Here is a 17,518-nt window from a genome sequence, read left to right on the forward strand (position 1 = left end):
AAGGGTAACAAATCACATTCCTAAGAGAGAAAAGGAAGGGAAGTTGTGGCATGGACAGAAAATAGGAAATAGGAAAGGGAAATGTGGTTCCTTGCACGGCAAGGAAGAGAAATGAAAGGGTAGGGTGCGGCATCCCTCTTTGACTGGGATTAGGGCTTCTAGAACTTATATTTAAGTGTCCTAAAGTAATTAGGAACCCCCCTTAACAGCTGGAAATTAAGTAGGAAAAGATTAGGATTGACTAAGTCAAAATAAGGAAGTTTGACTTATGTTTCCTTCTTTGTAGCTGATTCCTTTTCTTCAAAGTCTTGAATTAATTTCTTCCATCTCTTTAGCAGATTCCTAGCCTCCTTTGGTCTTCAATTTCGTCCATTCACCTTGCTTCATTCATGTGCTAACCATTCCAAGCCCAACACTGCTCCAAATTGCTCCAAATTGCTCCAAATTGCACTTTCTTGCTACTTTAGTCAATTGGACCTACAAACACAAGAAAATAGCTTAACATACTAAAATAACTAAGAACTAACTAAGTAAATGCAAGGAATTAAACTAACAAAGTCGCATAAATATGCTCCTATCAACTGTTGATTATAATTAGAAATGGGTCGGTCCAGGGCCTCGTTTTTCTAGGGGCCCGCCCCGTAAATAATAATGGCCCAGCTCGGCCCAACCCGTTTATTCCCAAAAAAAATAGGAACCAACCCGTACCTGCCCCGAACCTACACCACCCACCCTGACCCACGGGTCATGTACCTGTTTACCCACCCTAACTCCAGGTGCTTCTTGCCAAATGATTAATATTTAAAGCAAAAATTAGAAAGCACTTTTAATTCATAACCATCATTCAAATGATCCCTAAATTAGTATGGGTATTGTTTAATAGGATTTGTTGATGTCATTATCCTGTTATATTATATGTAATTCTTAAAGTAATGCTAACATAATTAAATTTTTAAATCAAATTTTATAAATTAAATGAAATAAAAATTAATCACATGGCCAAAGGTCCTCAATCAAACCATTCCCTTGGTCAGAACTGATAGGCCAAATATTTGTCCCAATATTCTTGAACCATATTTCAGACAAAACAAACACATAATGTCATCCTATCTGCCAACACAAATTATTATTATTATTATTATTAGCACCAGATAGACTTGCGTAACGGTGCGCCTACCAAGGCCAAAGCCCCAGGTTGGCGTCACGTGGCCTCACGCCCCTTTGTGGCCTGCCACTGTCCACGTTGGCAAAACTTTGGAAACCGGAGGGAAATAGGATCCTTTCCGGATCCTCATGGTGAGAATTCAATTGATCAATCAATCGTGTTTGTTTATCGTACATCGTATGATTAAAAATTATTTTAAATTAAATATAAATAGTATTCAATAAAAATTAACCGTATAATATACGATAAATAGACACTTGATTGTCACGTCAACACATAATGCAATGAAAAATAAAATCTAGTTGCGGCAATTGCATCGAGACACGTAAAGTTTGCTCCATAAACCTAACGACACGTGGCGTGCTCTGGATCAATGAGGGATGGAAATGGATCGATCCCTTCCATCAAGTTCATCAATCCGGATCTTTGAAATTTAATCTAACATCTAAACTCATTATAACTTTTAAATAAAACTCTTATTTTTAGGGTTGGATCAAATTCTAAGGATTTGGATTAATGAATTTTGTGGACTTGGTGGAGGATCCCTTTTCATGAGGGATTTGTGGTGGTAGGCCGAGCATGTAGAGGAACAGAAGGTGTAGGTACGCGCCCATACAATTCCAACTCAATATCCACCGATTCCCCGCCACGCGGAGAGAATGGAAATGTCACGTGATCATCACGTGCGTTAAGGTGGACCTCAGCGCAGGAGAGAACACCTTAACAACTTCGAAGGAAGTGTTGAAGATATTAAATCCTGTGTTGACGAAAATGCCCCCGGACTACTTTCGTTTTTGATATCAAAGGCTGCGAGTGCGCGATGCGCACATATACTGGTGTGCTGAGACAGGGGGTGCAGGAGGAAAATGAGAGACTGCCAGCTTTGCGGAGTCCGGGCGCGGGTTCAATGCGAGCCGGACCAGGCGAGGTTGTGCTGGGACTGCGACGGGAAGGTTCACGGAGCTAACTTTCTAGTGGCGAAGCACCCGAGGAGCCTCCTTTGCCGCGGATGCCAGTCGCCGACGCCGTGGACAGGGTCGGGTCCCAAGCTCACGCCCACCGTCTCGGTCTGCCAGATTTGCGTTGAACGCCCCGGGAGCAATTTCGAGGGACGCGCGGAGGTTCAAGAAAGCGAAGCAGAGAGTGAGGGCGTTGATGGTGAGGAGGAGGAGGATGACGGTGATGATTGTGACGAGAGTGATGAGGATGAGAACCAGGTGGTTCCGTTGTCGTGTTGTTCGTATTCTGAGGCGGATCCTCCGCGGACGGAAAGTTGTTCGAGCAGTGAAGAAGAGGAGGAGGAGGAATTTTCGGTGTCGAAGCGAATGCGAGAGAAAGCGGATGAGGGTTCTGGCTTGGGATGTGATGAGACGGAGGCGTTCGGTTCGTTAAGAATGTTGAAGCGACGGAGACTGGGCGGGGAGAACCGTTTACAGAGTAAGAGATCAACGGCGATGGGGAGCTCAAAATCCAGAGGCTTGCTAATGGAAACGGAGGCTATCTACGGAGATGATGATCATGATGAGAGCCGTTAGATGTCTAGTACTGTCAGTTTTCTCAGATTATATGTTTGGATGGAGACTTCCAAATTCAAAGAAATTGAGTTGAATTAGTAAGTGATGGAGCTTAAAATGTAAATTAAATGGATTAGTAATGTCTTTCATGGGCATTTTAAAAGTATTTGAACGAGATTTACAGATGACACATTCTGAGTAGCAGTTTACAGATTTTTCTCTCTCGCCAACTTTTGCAATGTTCACAGGGGGCACGCTAATCCTCTCTAATTTATATTTTATTATTTGATTAGTCCCTCGTCCAAACATTATTTAAGTTTTTCTTTACCAAATGGAAAAGGTAACCGTATGTTTCTTGCAATTTTGAATTTAAGAAATCTCACTGATAAATATGTTAGGTTTTACTGTTCAAAATTATGATGATGTAAAAAATTAGGTTGTATGTTACCTATGATTTTGGTGTTCTATTTGGATTTGGATTTTGACTTCTGAGTTGGTTTCTTTGGTGGAGAGATTTTGTTAATTACCTATTTAATTAGGATTTGGATTTACTCCGTATTAGGATCCTTATTGTAACCTTAATCCTATGCACTATAAATAGGACCTTAGGGTTAGTGTATTTCGTGTGGCTCATTCGTGTGGCAATTTGGTGAGAGTCAATTTGTTAGTTAGACAGCAATTTGGGAGAATCTTTTCCGTTTGTTTGAGTTCTCTACTCATTTGCTTTAGGGTTTGTAATTTGTGGGATTTAGGTTGTGAGAGTTTAAACATCTTTTTTAATCTTCGTTTGTTTAGTGAAATTCCTAGCAGTGCTTCGCTCATGGACGTAGGCTTTACGCCGAACCACATAAATCTCGTGTTAGTTTGAGATTTTTTTGTTTTAGCTTTTGCCTACGACTTTGATATTTGGTACTTCGTTATAATTCGCTTCCGTTTGTGCATAAAAGTACAACAAGTGGTATCAGAGCCAGGTTTCGACTTGGGCTTTGCTTGGCAGTCACCATGAAGCCTTCTATGTCATCGGTGAAAGCTGATATTGAAAAGTTCGACGACAATGACTTAGGTATTTGGTAATTGAAGATGCGTGCTTTGTTAGTTCAACAAGGGCTTTTGAAAACGCTAAAGGGTGTGAAGGCTTTGCCGAATTCATGGACTGATGAGGAAAATGAAGACGTTATGGAGCGGGCACTTGGAGCAATTATGCTGACTTTATCTAATGAAGTCTTGCATGAAGTTGGTAACGTCAAATCTGCACCGGAATTGTGGCTCAAATTGGAGAGTTTGTATATGACTAAATCTCTTGCTAAACGGTTGTATTTGAAGAAAAGTTTGCATACTCTTCATATGGATGAAGGTACGTCAATTCATAGGCATGTTGATGAATTCAATAAACTTCTGATGGGTTTGAAAAGTGTGGACGACCAAATTATGGTAGAGAAAGTCTTAGTTTGGAAGATGTTAAAGCCACTTTGAATTCTAAAGAGCTAAATAATAAAGTATCTGACACACAAGATGGAGATTTCGTAGTTCACGGAAGGAATAAGGAAAGGGGCCAACTTGAAAAGAACACGTGTAGCTATTGTTATAAGGAGGGTCATTGGGAAGTAGATTGCCCTAAACTCAAGGGCAAAAAGAAGGCCTTTGATAAGTCTTTTGCTAGTGTTGAGGCAAACATTGGAAAAAATCGTTGTTGTGAACTCCTCTAAAGGTTATGTGAGGAGGTGGAGCTTGGTACTCAAGCTCTTTGGGTGGAGTGCAATTCGCACGTTTTGTTTGTATGTTCAAGCTTTTGCTTGGATTTTGTTTCATATTTATTAGTTTCCGTAATGGAATTTGTTGGAGAAGGCGTTAGAGGAAATTTCAAGTGTGAAGACTTATGGATTTGTTTTTTTTTTTTTTTTTTTTTTTTGAGTTTAGGTGGAGATCGGTTTTGAAAGAATTTGGTGCACGTTTGAGTTTGTATTTTGGTATCCCAAATTTGAAGTTTGTATTTGAAGTTTGCTAATTTCTCGCCGAGGTGGAGATTGTTGGGTTTTACGTCTCAAAATTAGGATGATGCAAAAAATTAGGTTTGTGTTACCTATTTGGTTTTGGTGTCCTATTTGGGTTTGGATTTTGACTTCTGAGTTGGTTTCCTTGGTGGAGAGATTTTGTTAATTACCTATTTAATTTGGATTTGGATTTACTCCCTATTATGATTCTTATTGTAACCTTAGTCATATGCACTATAAATAGGACCTTAGGGTTAGTGTATTTCGTGTGGCTCATTCGTGTGGCAATTTGGTGAGAGTCAATTTCTGAGTTAGAGAGCAATTTGGGAGAATCTTCTCCGTTTGTTTGAGTTCTCTACTCATTTGCTTTAGGGTTTGTAATTTGTGGGATTTGGGTTGTGAGAGTTTAAACACTCTTTTGTAATCTCCGTTTGTTTAGTGAAATTCCTCGTAGTGCTTCACTCTTGGACGTAGGCTTTACGCCGAACCATGTAAATCTCGTGTTAGTTTGAGATTATTTGTTTTAGCTTTTGTCTACAACGTTGATATTTGGTACTTTGTTATAATTCGCTTCCGTTTCTGCATAAAAGTACAACAAAATCATAAATGAAGAAAAATATTGCTAGATTGCAGTGAGTAGTATTGTGCTCAACTCTCATCAATAAGTGAAGAAAAATATCGTTAGATTGTAATTAGTAGTTCTGTGCCCGGATTGTGACAGGGTAAGTTTTGTGACCAAAAAGAAAAACATAAAATCTGAAGATAAAATGGGGAGAGGGGTCCGTCGGGGCTAGGGTTGGAGAGATTTTTTAGTATATGTTTAGAACACGAAACGGTACGTCATAAATATTATACAAGGGAAGAAATTTTTTTTTAAAATTATCTTTCTACTTAATTAATAACACATAGCGTATATACTCGTATTTTGAACGCTTAAAAATCTCTCCTAGGTTGAAGTTACAACGAAAAGAATTAGGCGCGGATTGACAAGTTGAGAGAACAAGTGAGTGGTGGTATGAAAGTATTGTCCTTTTAGTTTGGTGAAGAAATAGAAATGTTACTTTGACTTGATTGGTTTGCTTCCTCATTTGCATCATTTCGTTGAAAATATTATTTTTTATTATTATTTTTGTTGTACGCATAATTTATTGAACAATTATAGAGGTCATATAGAGAGAGGGTGCGGCATAGCTAATCAACTCCTAATAAGAATATAAGATATATTCTCATATCTATAAGAATTTATACAATCACATTCCTATTCTAATAAGACTGCAACAATTTTACATTTTTTAATTGTCAATTTGTCACACCGCCTATCTTGTTATATATTACGCATCATCTGATGAGGCGAGGCAAAGCAAAAGACAACATGGGGACAGAAGAAGAAGATAAGATAAGCTAAGCCAGCATGTTGGACCTTGGTCTACAATTATATTAACATTATTCCAAGGAATTTTTTGTGGTTATAGCAAGCCAAAAATTCTCAAGAAACTGGATAAGATTAATCTTAACATATACGGTTCAGAATAAGTTTAAGAGTAATGTTAGGGAGACTAAATTTGTAGATAAAATTTTGAAAACTAAGGAACATGGAAGTTGATAATTTGTTTATTACTTACACGTTGATAAACGTATTTATTTTTATTGGTAACACATCATTTAGTTTGTAAATTTAATCTTTAAATTAAATCTCCCTAGCATTACCTAAAGTTTAAATATTAATTACTCTTTTACTTTACAATCCAGTTATAATACACGTCATATTTTATATTAGTTGTTACAACGAAAAGATAAGACAACTGCTTATAATTCTAAACACATAGCTAATCACGTAATGAGTGATGTAGAAACATTTTATCGCATCAATCAATACATGCACACTTAGTTAAAAAATACTAAAGAGATTTTCTCAAAAGTTGAACGTTCTCTCATTTTTTTATGCAATTTTCATGCTAACTTACAAAACATTGTTCAAAATAATAAGATAACAAAAAATCAATATAGTCTCACTTTTAACAAAGTCTCGGTAAAATTCCTCAACTTAATAATATCTTGCCGTGCGGTAGGGGTTTTCTTCGTGGTTATTGAGGCCGTCTCATTCTGCCAGCACATGACGCTTCATATGCCTTCCTTGTCAGTCAAACTTAGTAAGTCAATATGTCTACAGTTGATGTAATATTTGTAACTGACACCCCTACCCATTTCCAAAACTTTGGGTCTCGGTTTCGTATTATGCAATACACGATTGACATGGACAGCGTCAAGACTCATGCGACAATCCCTAAATACAAGAAAACAACTTCCATGATATAAGTATACAGCTATCATGATATTCCGGGTTAATGTTACAATATCATAAACAAAAACTTCCCCATGTCTAAGAGATATAGGTATATAGCTATCATGATCTCGTTTTAAGCTTACGTCATGTGCACAAAAATTTGCACAGGTCTCGACATTCCAGTATACTTATTGCCGTGTCGTGTACGTCTTTATCCAAATGCAAACAGATCATTCTGTTTATAAAGTATTTATTATTGAAACACTTGGCTAACCAACAATTTCCTACGATCGATGCTATCCTGCTGATATTGTCATCACAAAGTCGGTTTGAAAAAAGAATGAGTGCGTTACTATGTTGGATTGTTGCACGATGTTTGCATGCCGAGACATTCACTTGTGGGTAAACACTCGCGTCCGGCATATATATCCATCCGGGTTGAAGTAAAAGAACAACATTATGCTAGTCCAGAACAGACTCCACCACACGAAGGAACCCACAGCGAATCAGCACCACATGGACGACTATCCTTAGCATCACTCTTCGGACAAATCCGACACAAGAAAAATGAACGACTTCAAAATGTAATGCAATCACAGGTTGTGGTGAAAAATGAATTGACTTCGAAATGTAATGCAATCGCAGTTTGTGGTAGAAAGTACCTTACCATAGCAAGCAATCAAAATATAAACATCCAAATTTATAAACGGCGTCTAGGATAATTATTAGACACATCTAATAATTAAATTTGTATCATACGAGCAACAAGAAGCACATCCCTCGAAACTAAAAGGAGTATCGAGTCACAAAGCAGTTGAACAAAGTAGGAAAGACGTCGAGAAACCCTAAACCTCATTCACCATACAAATAGCATCTACAATCCTCCCAAAGTTCATACATGAGAAAGAGCTATTGCAGAGGAGAGAAAGCAGACTTGACTCCGGCAGGCTGGACTCAATGTGTCAGCCACTCCCAGTCGACTCAGACATCTACACAAACTGCACAATATAGAACCACGACTTGGTCACATTCCACACAACTAACTCAAAAACGATGCCAGACTATTTCGCATGAAAACTGTGTAAAGATAAAAGAGGCAGGAAATATGCGTTATAAGAAACCCGCTTTATGTCTCTGATGTCTATGCAAATAGAAGCTCTTACTGAAGCAAATTCAAAATTATCCAAAATTGAGATATTCGGCATTAAGTGCAAACCTGTACTTGAGAGGATTCAACTACGACTCAGAATACGGGCTAAGCTTCTGCCACAAGACAAACAACCAATAATAATGTCATGAACATCTAAAGATCTGTATAAAGTTTAGTCCATAAAAATAAAGGACAGAACATCCAAAAAAAATAACAAACACTTCGTAACAAGATTTCTAGCCTGCTGATCTCCACTCTTTTGGAATCCAAGAAAGTAAATGTAAACACACAGAAACTTACTTCTACATGCATACAACGAAAAATCTTAAAATCTACAATGGCATTTCAGCCCTTCCAGAAACTACTTGCAAGACCTTCTTTCAAGCAACCTTACGACATTCTCCTATAACAATCTACCTTGGGGCTAAATACATATAAATATGTGTACATGTTTACATTTATTATTATGTAAACTGTACACTAACATGTCAATAGTGCACCAACTAGTACACAAGAAACATATCCTGGGGCTCATAAACCTAATAGAATAACAACCGAAACTTACAACAAGAGAACAAACTGCTCCTCAGTAACTGAAACCATGTCAAAATTCAAAAAATAAATTCTGCAATTTAAAATGGATGAAAGCATACATGTAAATATGTGTAACAAGATTTAAGTATACTATTTACCGCACGTGTCATTGTCGTAATGCATTGCTTAATCAACTAGTATAGAGTAAACACTTCCATAAATCATTCATAGTTGTCCAATATGGGTACAGGTTATACACATATCCCACGGTAAACAGATTCACCTGAGATTCATGCAGTAGATAATAAAAAGACATCCAAAGTGTTCATCGGGCCAAACATAAGCATTTTGACAAAATGTTCAGTTTGAGGATTTCCTTTTAAAATATATTAGTTGATGACTTGATATGACTGATACAGGGGGTGAGAGAGGAGGTGAGTGATACAGTCAAATCAGTTAAACTTACTGATGAAACAAACTGTCTTGTTATACTTAGAATAAGCGAGCACATGTGTAGAAGCCAATTGATAGTAGCTATCCTCTAAAACAACCAAGGATGAGAAATTTAGATAATTAATTAATCATTTTCTACACACACGAAAAGGTGTGGTTGGGACCTGACAAGTGGTAACTAGACGTGTAGAGAACAGTAAATTTACAAACCAGATTAATGTTTTGTTTTTTTACCATTATTCACGAATCCTGATTAAGTCTTGATCAAACTTGTTTATCTCCTAACTAGCAAGAAGGCAAGATCCGGCAGAAAGAGAATACAAAAGAGGTACCAAACTATGAGCAGCAGATAAGTCAGAACAAGTACTGGCATCTTCTTAGCCTACTGAACGTACTGCTAAACTTGCCATCGATGTTTATAACCTTGCTCTTCATTAAAATTTCAAACAAATTTACTTTTTTTTCCTACAGCATGGGCTTATGCAGCAAAGTGTCTAGGAAACAACCAACTAGAAATAAGAAATATGACCAATGAATTTCCCTAACATGTCATCGATACGAGAAGTTTGTAAAATTTATATCACTTTTGGCATGGAGAACTTATTCCGACATTAGAGAAAGAGGTAGACTTGCTTTTGTTTATATGAAGCATCTGGCACATACTACCAAAGGGAGAACTAACACCACAAGTCATTCTTCCAGAAGAAAGAAAAAAAATATTCTTATAGGTAGGATATTTAATTGAGAAACCTCAACAGGCAAAACCACAAGTGCATGGGGACAGTATATGCTGCCTAGAACCTCTATGCACATACAGAATTTCACAAAGGATTGTTAGAGAAGATTGGAAAGACCAATCAACTCTCACACTAAGAAACATAAATTGGAAGGCTCCATGCTAATCTAATACAACACATCTCGTTTTCGTTCAACAGTTTTTTCACATTCAAAGAACCTCATGATGCTTTCAGAAAACAAGCATGAGTTGCGAACATTGCAAAAAGATCAAACTTTGTTTAATCAACCATGGCTTTGAAAATCCATAACATAACATTCGTAGTTCAAAAATACATCGGAAGCAAATTCAAATTCCGTTTTGCGAAAAGTTAGACGGATACATCAGTAACTGCTAATTAACAAAGTTGCCATTTGGAGCTCTCATTTCAGATATGTGTAATGTGCAACAAATCATACCCAAATATGATATAATCATCAATTAAACAAACTATATTGAAAAGAATCATTAAAAACCGAAACTTGAAGTTCCTACAATTATATCAGAGAAAAAGCCCTAACCTTTCTTATGCACCTCCTTTACCACCGGCACCGGCTTGATCACGGCCTCTTCCTCCTCATTCTCTTTAACCGCAACAACCGCGGCGGAAACAGGAGGACCACCAGCACCGCCGCTATTGTCATCCTCCGGAAACCGGACAACAACAACGGGACAAACGCAATGATGAACACAATAGTCGCTGACGCTCCCAAGCCTACCATCAGTCCCACGCTTGGTGGCGCCGACCCCTCGGCTCCCCATGATCACGGCACTGAGCCCAAGCCTCTCAACCTCCAAGCAGAGCCGCTCCTTCATGTCGTGATCCTTGACGATGTGGATCTTGTACGGAATCTGCGCCTCCTTCAAGGGCTTGGCGAGATCGGCGACCTTGGAGGCGGTGAAGGCGTCGAAGTCGTTCTCGAGTTTCTTCTGCTTGACAGAATCGTTCAGGGCGTGATTGTCGACGAAATCGATGTCGTCGTTGGTGTTGATGGAGAGGTCGACTGAGCCCCAGTCGGCGCCGAAAAGGACGGAGGTGGGACTGACGTGGAGGAGGATGACGGCGTCGCCGGGGCGGATGTAGTGATCGACGGCCCAGCGGACGGCGTGGGCGCTCTCTTCGGAGAGGTCGACGGCAACGCCCAGCTTGCGGCGGGCACCGGCGGTAGGGGTGGGAGTGGCGGCGGAGCCGGCGGAGGAGGAGTGGTGGCGGGGAGAGTTTGGGTGGTGGATTCTGATGTGGGGGAGTTGGGGATCGGACGGGTCTTGGGGCTGAGGAGGCTGCTGAGGGTGATTCATCTGGGTTTTGGAGAGGTTTCGGTTGTGTTGTTTTCTGTTTGGATAGTCGGAAAATTGATGGGAAAGTGAGAGGGATAAAAAGTCTTAAAAGCTTATAGCATTAATGATGATGCTTGCGTATATGCCGAAGTCCAACACAGAATGACATCCGGATGTTCCTCATTTTCTCTCTCCTTTTACATTTTTAACCCTTTTTTTTTTTTTTTTTTTTTATATGAGATTTATTCAATGGGTTTATATTTGGGCCCTTGCTAAATTGTGGCCTAGCCCAATGCTTTGTTTGTGGTCAAATCATTTTACTATTGAACACCAATTTGTAATCCTATATGGTTTTTTTTTTTTTTTTTTTTTTTGTTTTTTTAGGAAACACTCCTACTCATAAGCGTTGTGCTAGAAAGAGATGTGCTATGCTCACCCGGACGCACCTGGGTAATGAGCATGGTTTGTGAATGACCTGGGTAAAAATGTATTGATAACATGTCTCGACAATATTACTAGTATATAGATAGTGTATGTCATTGTAATGTCAACATGATAGAGATACATTGTCAATATGAGTCATGCAAATTATGTGCACAACCTAGATCTGCGGGTGAGCATTTCTAGCGCTCTCTAGAAAACCACATAGAAGTTCTACCTAGAGGCTCTTTTTTTTTTTTTTTTTTTTTTTTTTTTTTTGTTTTTTTGTCAAACGATAAATTTGTTAGATTAAATTTTAGATTAGGGAGCCGACGGAATTCGAACTCATGCCGTAGTAAAAGTGGTGGAGAGGGCCGCTTGCTACGTAGAGGCTCGTTTGATGAAGCGTTTTCGGCCTTCCCATAAGCATTTCTGAACTAATTAACAACAATGGTGCTGATTATTTAGTTAATTAGTGTAAATGGTCTAAAGCCCAATCCCATCTTCCAAGTGTATATCAAGTTGGAATTAAAATAAGACTTAAGATCCCCCCACTTGGGCCGCCACTCATGTAGACAAAACTCTGCAAGGTTTATGTCGAACATGGTTTTTTAACTTTTTACATATACAATTTATTTTGTTTAAACTCCACTACAACAAAATATTTCATCAATATCAGGATTTAGTGATATTTTTCTTCATAAATAACTGGAAATCTCAGCTACCTAGATGACAAGTTTGGTATCTAATTATTATGTATGACTTATTGTGTGCATTAACACAAATTTGCACTTATCAATATGTAATTATTATGATTGATTTATTGTGCGACTTAATACAGATCTCCAAACTATAATAAGAGTCATTGAATCAAATTATCTAACCAAGACGTTATGTAGTATAGTTTGAGAGAGAGAGAGAGAGGCCGCAACTATTAAAATAGGATGCAAACTTTTACACCTAATAAAATTTCCCAAACCTTTATGCTTGACTGCTTTGAGTGCTTGATAATTATGGAACCTTTTTGTCACTGCAAAGCCGATTTTTTTAGGAAACTCGGATAATGACAGTTCCAATCATGATACTAAATTGTGAATGTGAAGTGAATCAAAGAAGTATCACATAAATCTAGCTCATTAATATCTCGGTGCACTTAAAGTCACAGAATATTGTAACCAGGCGTTTATGCATTTTATTGTGTTACATTAGTTATGAATAGTGAGTTCGTGCAATATTCCTTGCATAAATATAATGACACGATAATTTAATAATGACACGATAATTTTCTTGCCACCAATTACTTGGCAACAAAGTAAAACGTAAATAAAAGAAAAGCATTAATTAATTAATGAAAGAACCAAAAATATGAGAGCAGAAAAAGAGGAAGTGGAAGGGAAAAGCTGCACTAGCCCACAATAAATATATATATATATATATATATATATATATATATATGTATGTATGTATGTATGTATATGTATATATATGTAGGCTACTGGCTAGGGTTTAGGTTGATCATGATCAGAGTGCACCCAATGAAAAAGCAGCTGGAAAAAGCTTCCATCCCCATCTGCAGCATGCAGGCATCAGATCCCTACAGACTACCAGTGAGGTCGCCTGGCAGCTGCTGCCTCTTCTTCTTGCATGGTCTGGCCTTGGTCTGCTCCGTATACTCAGCAAATCAGCAGCAGCCACTCAGTAGTATAACATGTCGTTAATTACATACAGCATGCAGCTATATATAGCAGATTACACGTAATCTGATAATTTCCATTTACACTCTTTTCAATTATATTCTGAACTCATAAATTACATGCATATATAGCTTTCTCGATTCGACCTCCATTGGTGATATGTAACATTTTCTCTTATTTCTACGTACCCCACAAGACAAAAGGGTCGGTTATACAAGCTTTATCGATTTAAGCCATTCCTTATACAACTAAGGGAAAGATTAAGCCAGATACAATTTCATTGAATATTGAAGCCGAAATTTGGTAAATAAACAACGGAAAAAAATTAGTTTTTCGAAAGACATGAACAGAACTAATGGGCTCAAACTTATATGAACGTTGTAGCACAAGCTATCATAGAAGCACCATTTCGAACAATATAATGAGAAAAATCGTAATAATTCGTGAATATGATATTTTATTTTCTTATGAGTATATAGAAGAATACTACCTCAGTTTATACTGATACTGATGTCTTAGAAATTGTCCAACATCTAGTTGAAAAACTCGAACAACGTTTGATTGCAGTCACTTATACCTTTTTTTCAACAGATAAACAATGGTCATTACCCTCTTTTGACCAAAAATAAGATATTTATGCACTATATGGGTCACAAGCCTACAACTAAATATCGAATTAATCACAAATATATATATACATCGTTCTTTGCATCTATGTGAATTAGATTTTGAGACCTGCAACCAACCACTCAAACAAAGCTAGTTGGTGTGACTCACTTACATCTACATTAATTTTAGAGCAGTACCAAATTAAATTGCAGCAATTCAAGGGATTAACTAATAACAGATGAAATATAGATCACATGAGAAGTAATGGCAACTTGGATATGGAATTATAAAACAACTATTGAAAATTAACTTTCGAGACAGAGACTTAGATTCTAGCTTTAAACATGCATTAATCCAGCTTCTATCGCATGGAAACTAAATTAATTAATTTAGAGATGATAATATCTATGTCAGTTTAATTAACAACAAAAGGGAAACCAAAAAAGCTGCATCAGCTGGGTTTGTTTCTTTCCCAAATGCATGACAGATCACCAGTAGCATCAAAACCCACCGAAACATACACCTTTTCTTTCTTTTTTTGCTTCTAAAATGAAAGCTTGAGTGACAAATCAACAGGATTATGATGCTGTTGATGATCATGGTAACTGTCAGCTGCCCCAATCCCATAGCCATTGAAAGTTGCAGCAGGACTAATATCAGAAGCTTCTTCTTCTTCTTCCCTTCCTACTGTCTGCAGCTTGGGATATGTGCCTCCTCTTTTAATTTCATCACTTTTTTGATGATCAGCAGCTGGAAAAAACTCATATTCCATGAAAATCCCACCACCAGCTGACCCTCCCTTTCTGTGCACTGCCCTAACCCCTACACCCTACAAATTTACAAAGTCAATAATCCAACCAATCAAGTTGATTAGATGTTCATTGACCAAAAACAATATTATATATTTATCTGTTCATTACAATCTGAAAAAAATATATATATACCCAAAAAACAATAAAACCAAATTAATATATACATATTTGACTTGGACTTTATATGGGTTTTTTTTAATCTCTAGCTGTAAAATTAAATTTTTTCTTGTTCCATACCTGATCATCAACAAGTTTGCTGCGCCCCAGGTACCCGGCGGCTCGACTCACCACTCGGTCACCAAAACTGCCGGTTTCAGGGTTCAATCCGAGAAAATCAGAACCGTTGATTGGTGAAACAGTCGCAGATTTGTCACTCCAGCCGTTCAAAGCCATGTAATCCCCACTAATGAACCTCTTCTTCTGAATCCCCTAAAGAAAGAGACAGAAAAGGGATCAGCAAATCTAAACCTAAAACAAAACGTGGGAAAATAACAAGCTCTTACTAATGTAACAGTACTAATAGTCTTAATAAACAAAGGGAACACAATGGCTTCTAGGATTTCATTTTTTCCACGTTTTCTCGCAAACCAAACAAGTTGGAAGTTGGATATTTCTAAAAATAAAATAGAATATAAAACAAAACAAAACAAAAAAGTAAAGACCTTGAGGCAGTGATCACAGCAATCAGAAGACAAAGATTGTATCTTTGGCATTGAAGAGAGCTCTCTCGAGGTCTCGCACACAGCCCCACTTTGAACCCTCGGATCCGGAGCCCCGACTCCGTACGGACTCGGGTCCAGGTTCGTCACCGGATTATTCCCCCCAGCATAACCAAACCCAGAACCATTCCCAACCCTCTGACCCACCAAACCATAAAAACAAGTTGTACTAGCAGCAGAACCACCACAGCCGTTCATCACCGAGGGTCCATTGAACCTGGATGCACCGTACTGCACCGGAACGCTGTTAAGCGGGTCAGGTAGGATGATGGGGTTTTGGTACTGATGATGATGATGATGAGGAAGAGGAGGAAGATTGAGGACTTGGGGTTGGGGTTGGGGCTGAAGCTGGGGCACTTCGGTCATTTTCTTCCAGTCTTGAAGCCTCAGGCGCTCCAGCTGAGCCACTCCAAGGCCTCGTTGCGGTTGCTTTTTAGTGTTTGAGGAGGCTTTGGTGGAGGATTTCTTGGTGGTTTTGGTGGGTTTGGCGGGCTCGGATTTGGATTCATCGTAGGACCCGAAAAGGGTTTTGGCGGGTTGTTTTGTTGTGTTCCGCTCAGAGGCCATGAGCAGCATTGGCGTCGCCATATTTCTGAAAATGGTGATCAAAGACTGGAACTTTGGAACGGTTAATGGATTTTGGGAGAGAAAAAAGACTTGGTTTTGTGTAAAGATTGGAAATGCAGAGATGCTTAATGTTTTTAGTGAGAGATCTAGAGAGAGAGATAGAGAGAGAAAGATAGAGAGAGAAAGATAGAGGGAGGGAGAGAGAAAATATGAAGTTAAGAGAGAGTGTGTTGTGAGTTTGGCTTTGGATTTTTGGGATTTTAAGGTTGGAGATGGATGTGTTTTTTGATTGAGAGAGAGAATATGAAGTTATGCAGTTTTAGAGAGAGAGAGAGAGAGAGAGAGAGAGAGAGAATAAGTGTGGAACTAATGAGTGTGTGTGGGTGTGAAGTGCCAAAAGGACATGGCTATGTCTTTGTATTGCTCTTTATCTGTGGTTGTGTAATTTGAATCCTAGTGACTTTTACTAGTTCCACCCATCGTTTTTACTAACTCCCACCCCAAAATCTCCTTGCCCTCTCCGAATTCTCTCAAAAAAGGACACTGAAATAGCAAAACCAAGCCTGGACATAACATCTTACCCAACTCCAGATAAAATACAAATCCCAGAAAGGGTCTGTACTTTGCAAAAGCCCACCCAAAGTTCACTCAAGTGCATGTCACGCTCCAATGCGAGATCCAATTGTAATGCACGCTCCCAGAGAACAGGTGGAGGTAGAGCTAAAACAACATAGTACCGGGAGACACGTGGCAAGGGGGGGTTTGAGGATTGGCCAATTTGTAGCTGCAGGCATTGGTCGGAGAGAACCCTAAAGAGCGTCAATTAATTGTCCTGAGGCGGCTTAGCTTCCAAAACAGGCAAGGTTGGTGGCATTGTTGTAAATATGGTCTTCGTTTCCAGACTTGGCAAATATGGAGAGATAATTATTAGGTTCTCAAGTTTTACATATGGTTTATATACGGACTAGGATTTTTTCATTTTCTCTTTTCATTTCCTCCTCTCATATTTTTTTTATTTTATCTTCTTTTTCTATAAAAAAAATTAATATAAGATGTTAACGTATCTTAACCGTGATCATTCAAATAAAAAGATAAGAAAGGTAAGGAAAAAAAATAGAGGAGAAAATTTTACTCCTACGTACACGTGTGTATATTATATTTATTAATAAAAAAAGTGAATATAGGGTCTGATGATCATGGCCTAAGGTGATGGGATTTTGGGGGCTGTAGAGAGCTGTTTGATGTTGATCAGGTGGAGAGATTTTTCAATATAACCGTCACACGAAGTGGTACATCACGTGTCCTTATATAAATGATGGGTTATTTGTGTTAAAAGGTTAATAACTTAAAAATTAAAATTTTTCACCATTTGCATAAAAATATGTAGTGTACCATTTATATTCCTGTCAGAACTAAAAATTTATGGATCAGGTGGTTGTGGTTGAAGTTGAAGGGTGATGAGAGTAACAGTTGAACACACAGTGCAGTAGTAGTAGTTGAACACATGGTCTGTGGAAAAATCATATAGACTAAGATGGAGGTAAGTGAATCTG

General features: G+C 38.3%; 3 protein-coding genes across 3 annotated transcripts; 1 reads left to right on the forward strand and 2 right to left on the reverse strand.

The window, feature by feature from the left end:
• Window positions 1-2,012: 2,012 nt before the first annotated feature.
• Window positions 2,013-2,811, forward strand: LOC137714782 (B-box zinc finger protein 23-like). Its single transcript, XM_068453922.1, has one exon. The coding sequence runs from the start codon at window positions 2,032-2,034 to the stop codon at window positions 2,698-2,700; it is 669 nt and encodes a 222-aa protein (XP_068310023.1). The 5' UTR covers window positions 2,013-2,031; the 3' UTR covers window positions 2,701-2,811.
• A 4,822-nt stretch (window positions 2,812-7,633) lies between these two features.
• Window positions 7,634-11,300, reverse strand: LOC137715094 (universal stress protein PHOS32-like). Its single transcript, XM_068454318.1, has 3 exons — window positions 10,388-11,300; window positions 8,171-8,217; window positions 7,634-7,952 (listed from the first exon to the last, which is right to left on the reverse strand). The coding sequence occupies exons 1-2, from the start codon at window positions 11,163-11,165 to the stop codon at window positions 8,210-8,212; spliced, it is 786 nt and encodes a 261-aa protein (XP_068310419.1). The 5' UTR covers window positions 11,166-11,300; the 3' UTR covers window positions 7,634-7,952; window positions 8,171-8,209.
• Window positions 11,301-14,411: 3,111 nt separating this feature from the next.
• Window positions 14,412-15,986, reverse strand: LOC137714522 (protein SPOROCYTELESS-like). The gene is made up of 3 exons (XM_068453718.1): window positions 15,342-15,986; window positions 14,917-15,108; window positions 14,412-14,696 (listed from the first exon to the last, which is right to left on the reverse strand). The coding sequence occupies exons 1-3, from the start codon at window positions 15,984-15,986 to the stop codon at window positions 14,412-14,414; spliced, it is 1,122 nt and encodes a 373-aa protein (XP_068309819.1).
• Between the last annotated feature and the right edge of the window lie 1,532 nt (window positions 15,987-17,518).

This window comes from Pyrus communis, chromosome 14 (genome assembly GCF_963583255.1).
Source record: "Pyrus communis chromosome 14, drPyrComm1.1, whole genome shotgun sequence".
Taxonomy (NCBI): domain Eukaryota; kingdom Viridiplantae; phylum Streptophyta; class Magnoliopsida; order Rosales; family Rosaceae; genus Pyrus; species Pyrus communis.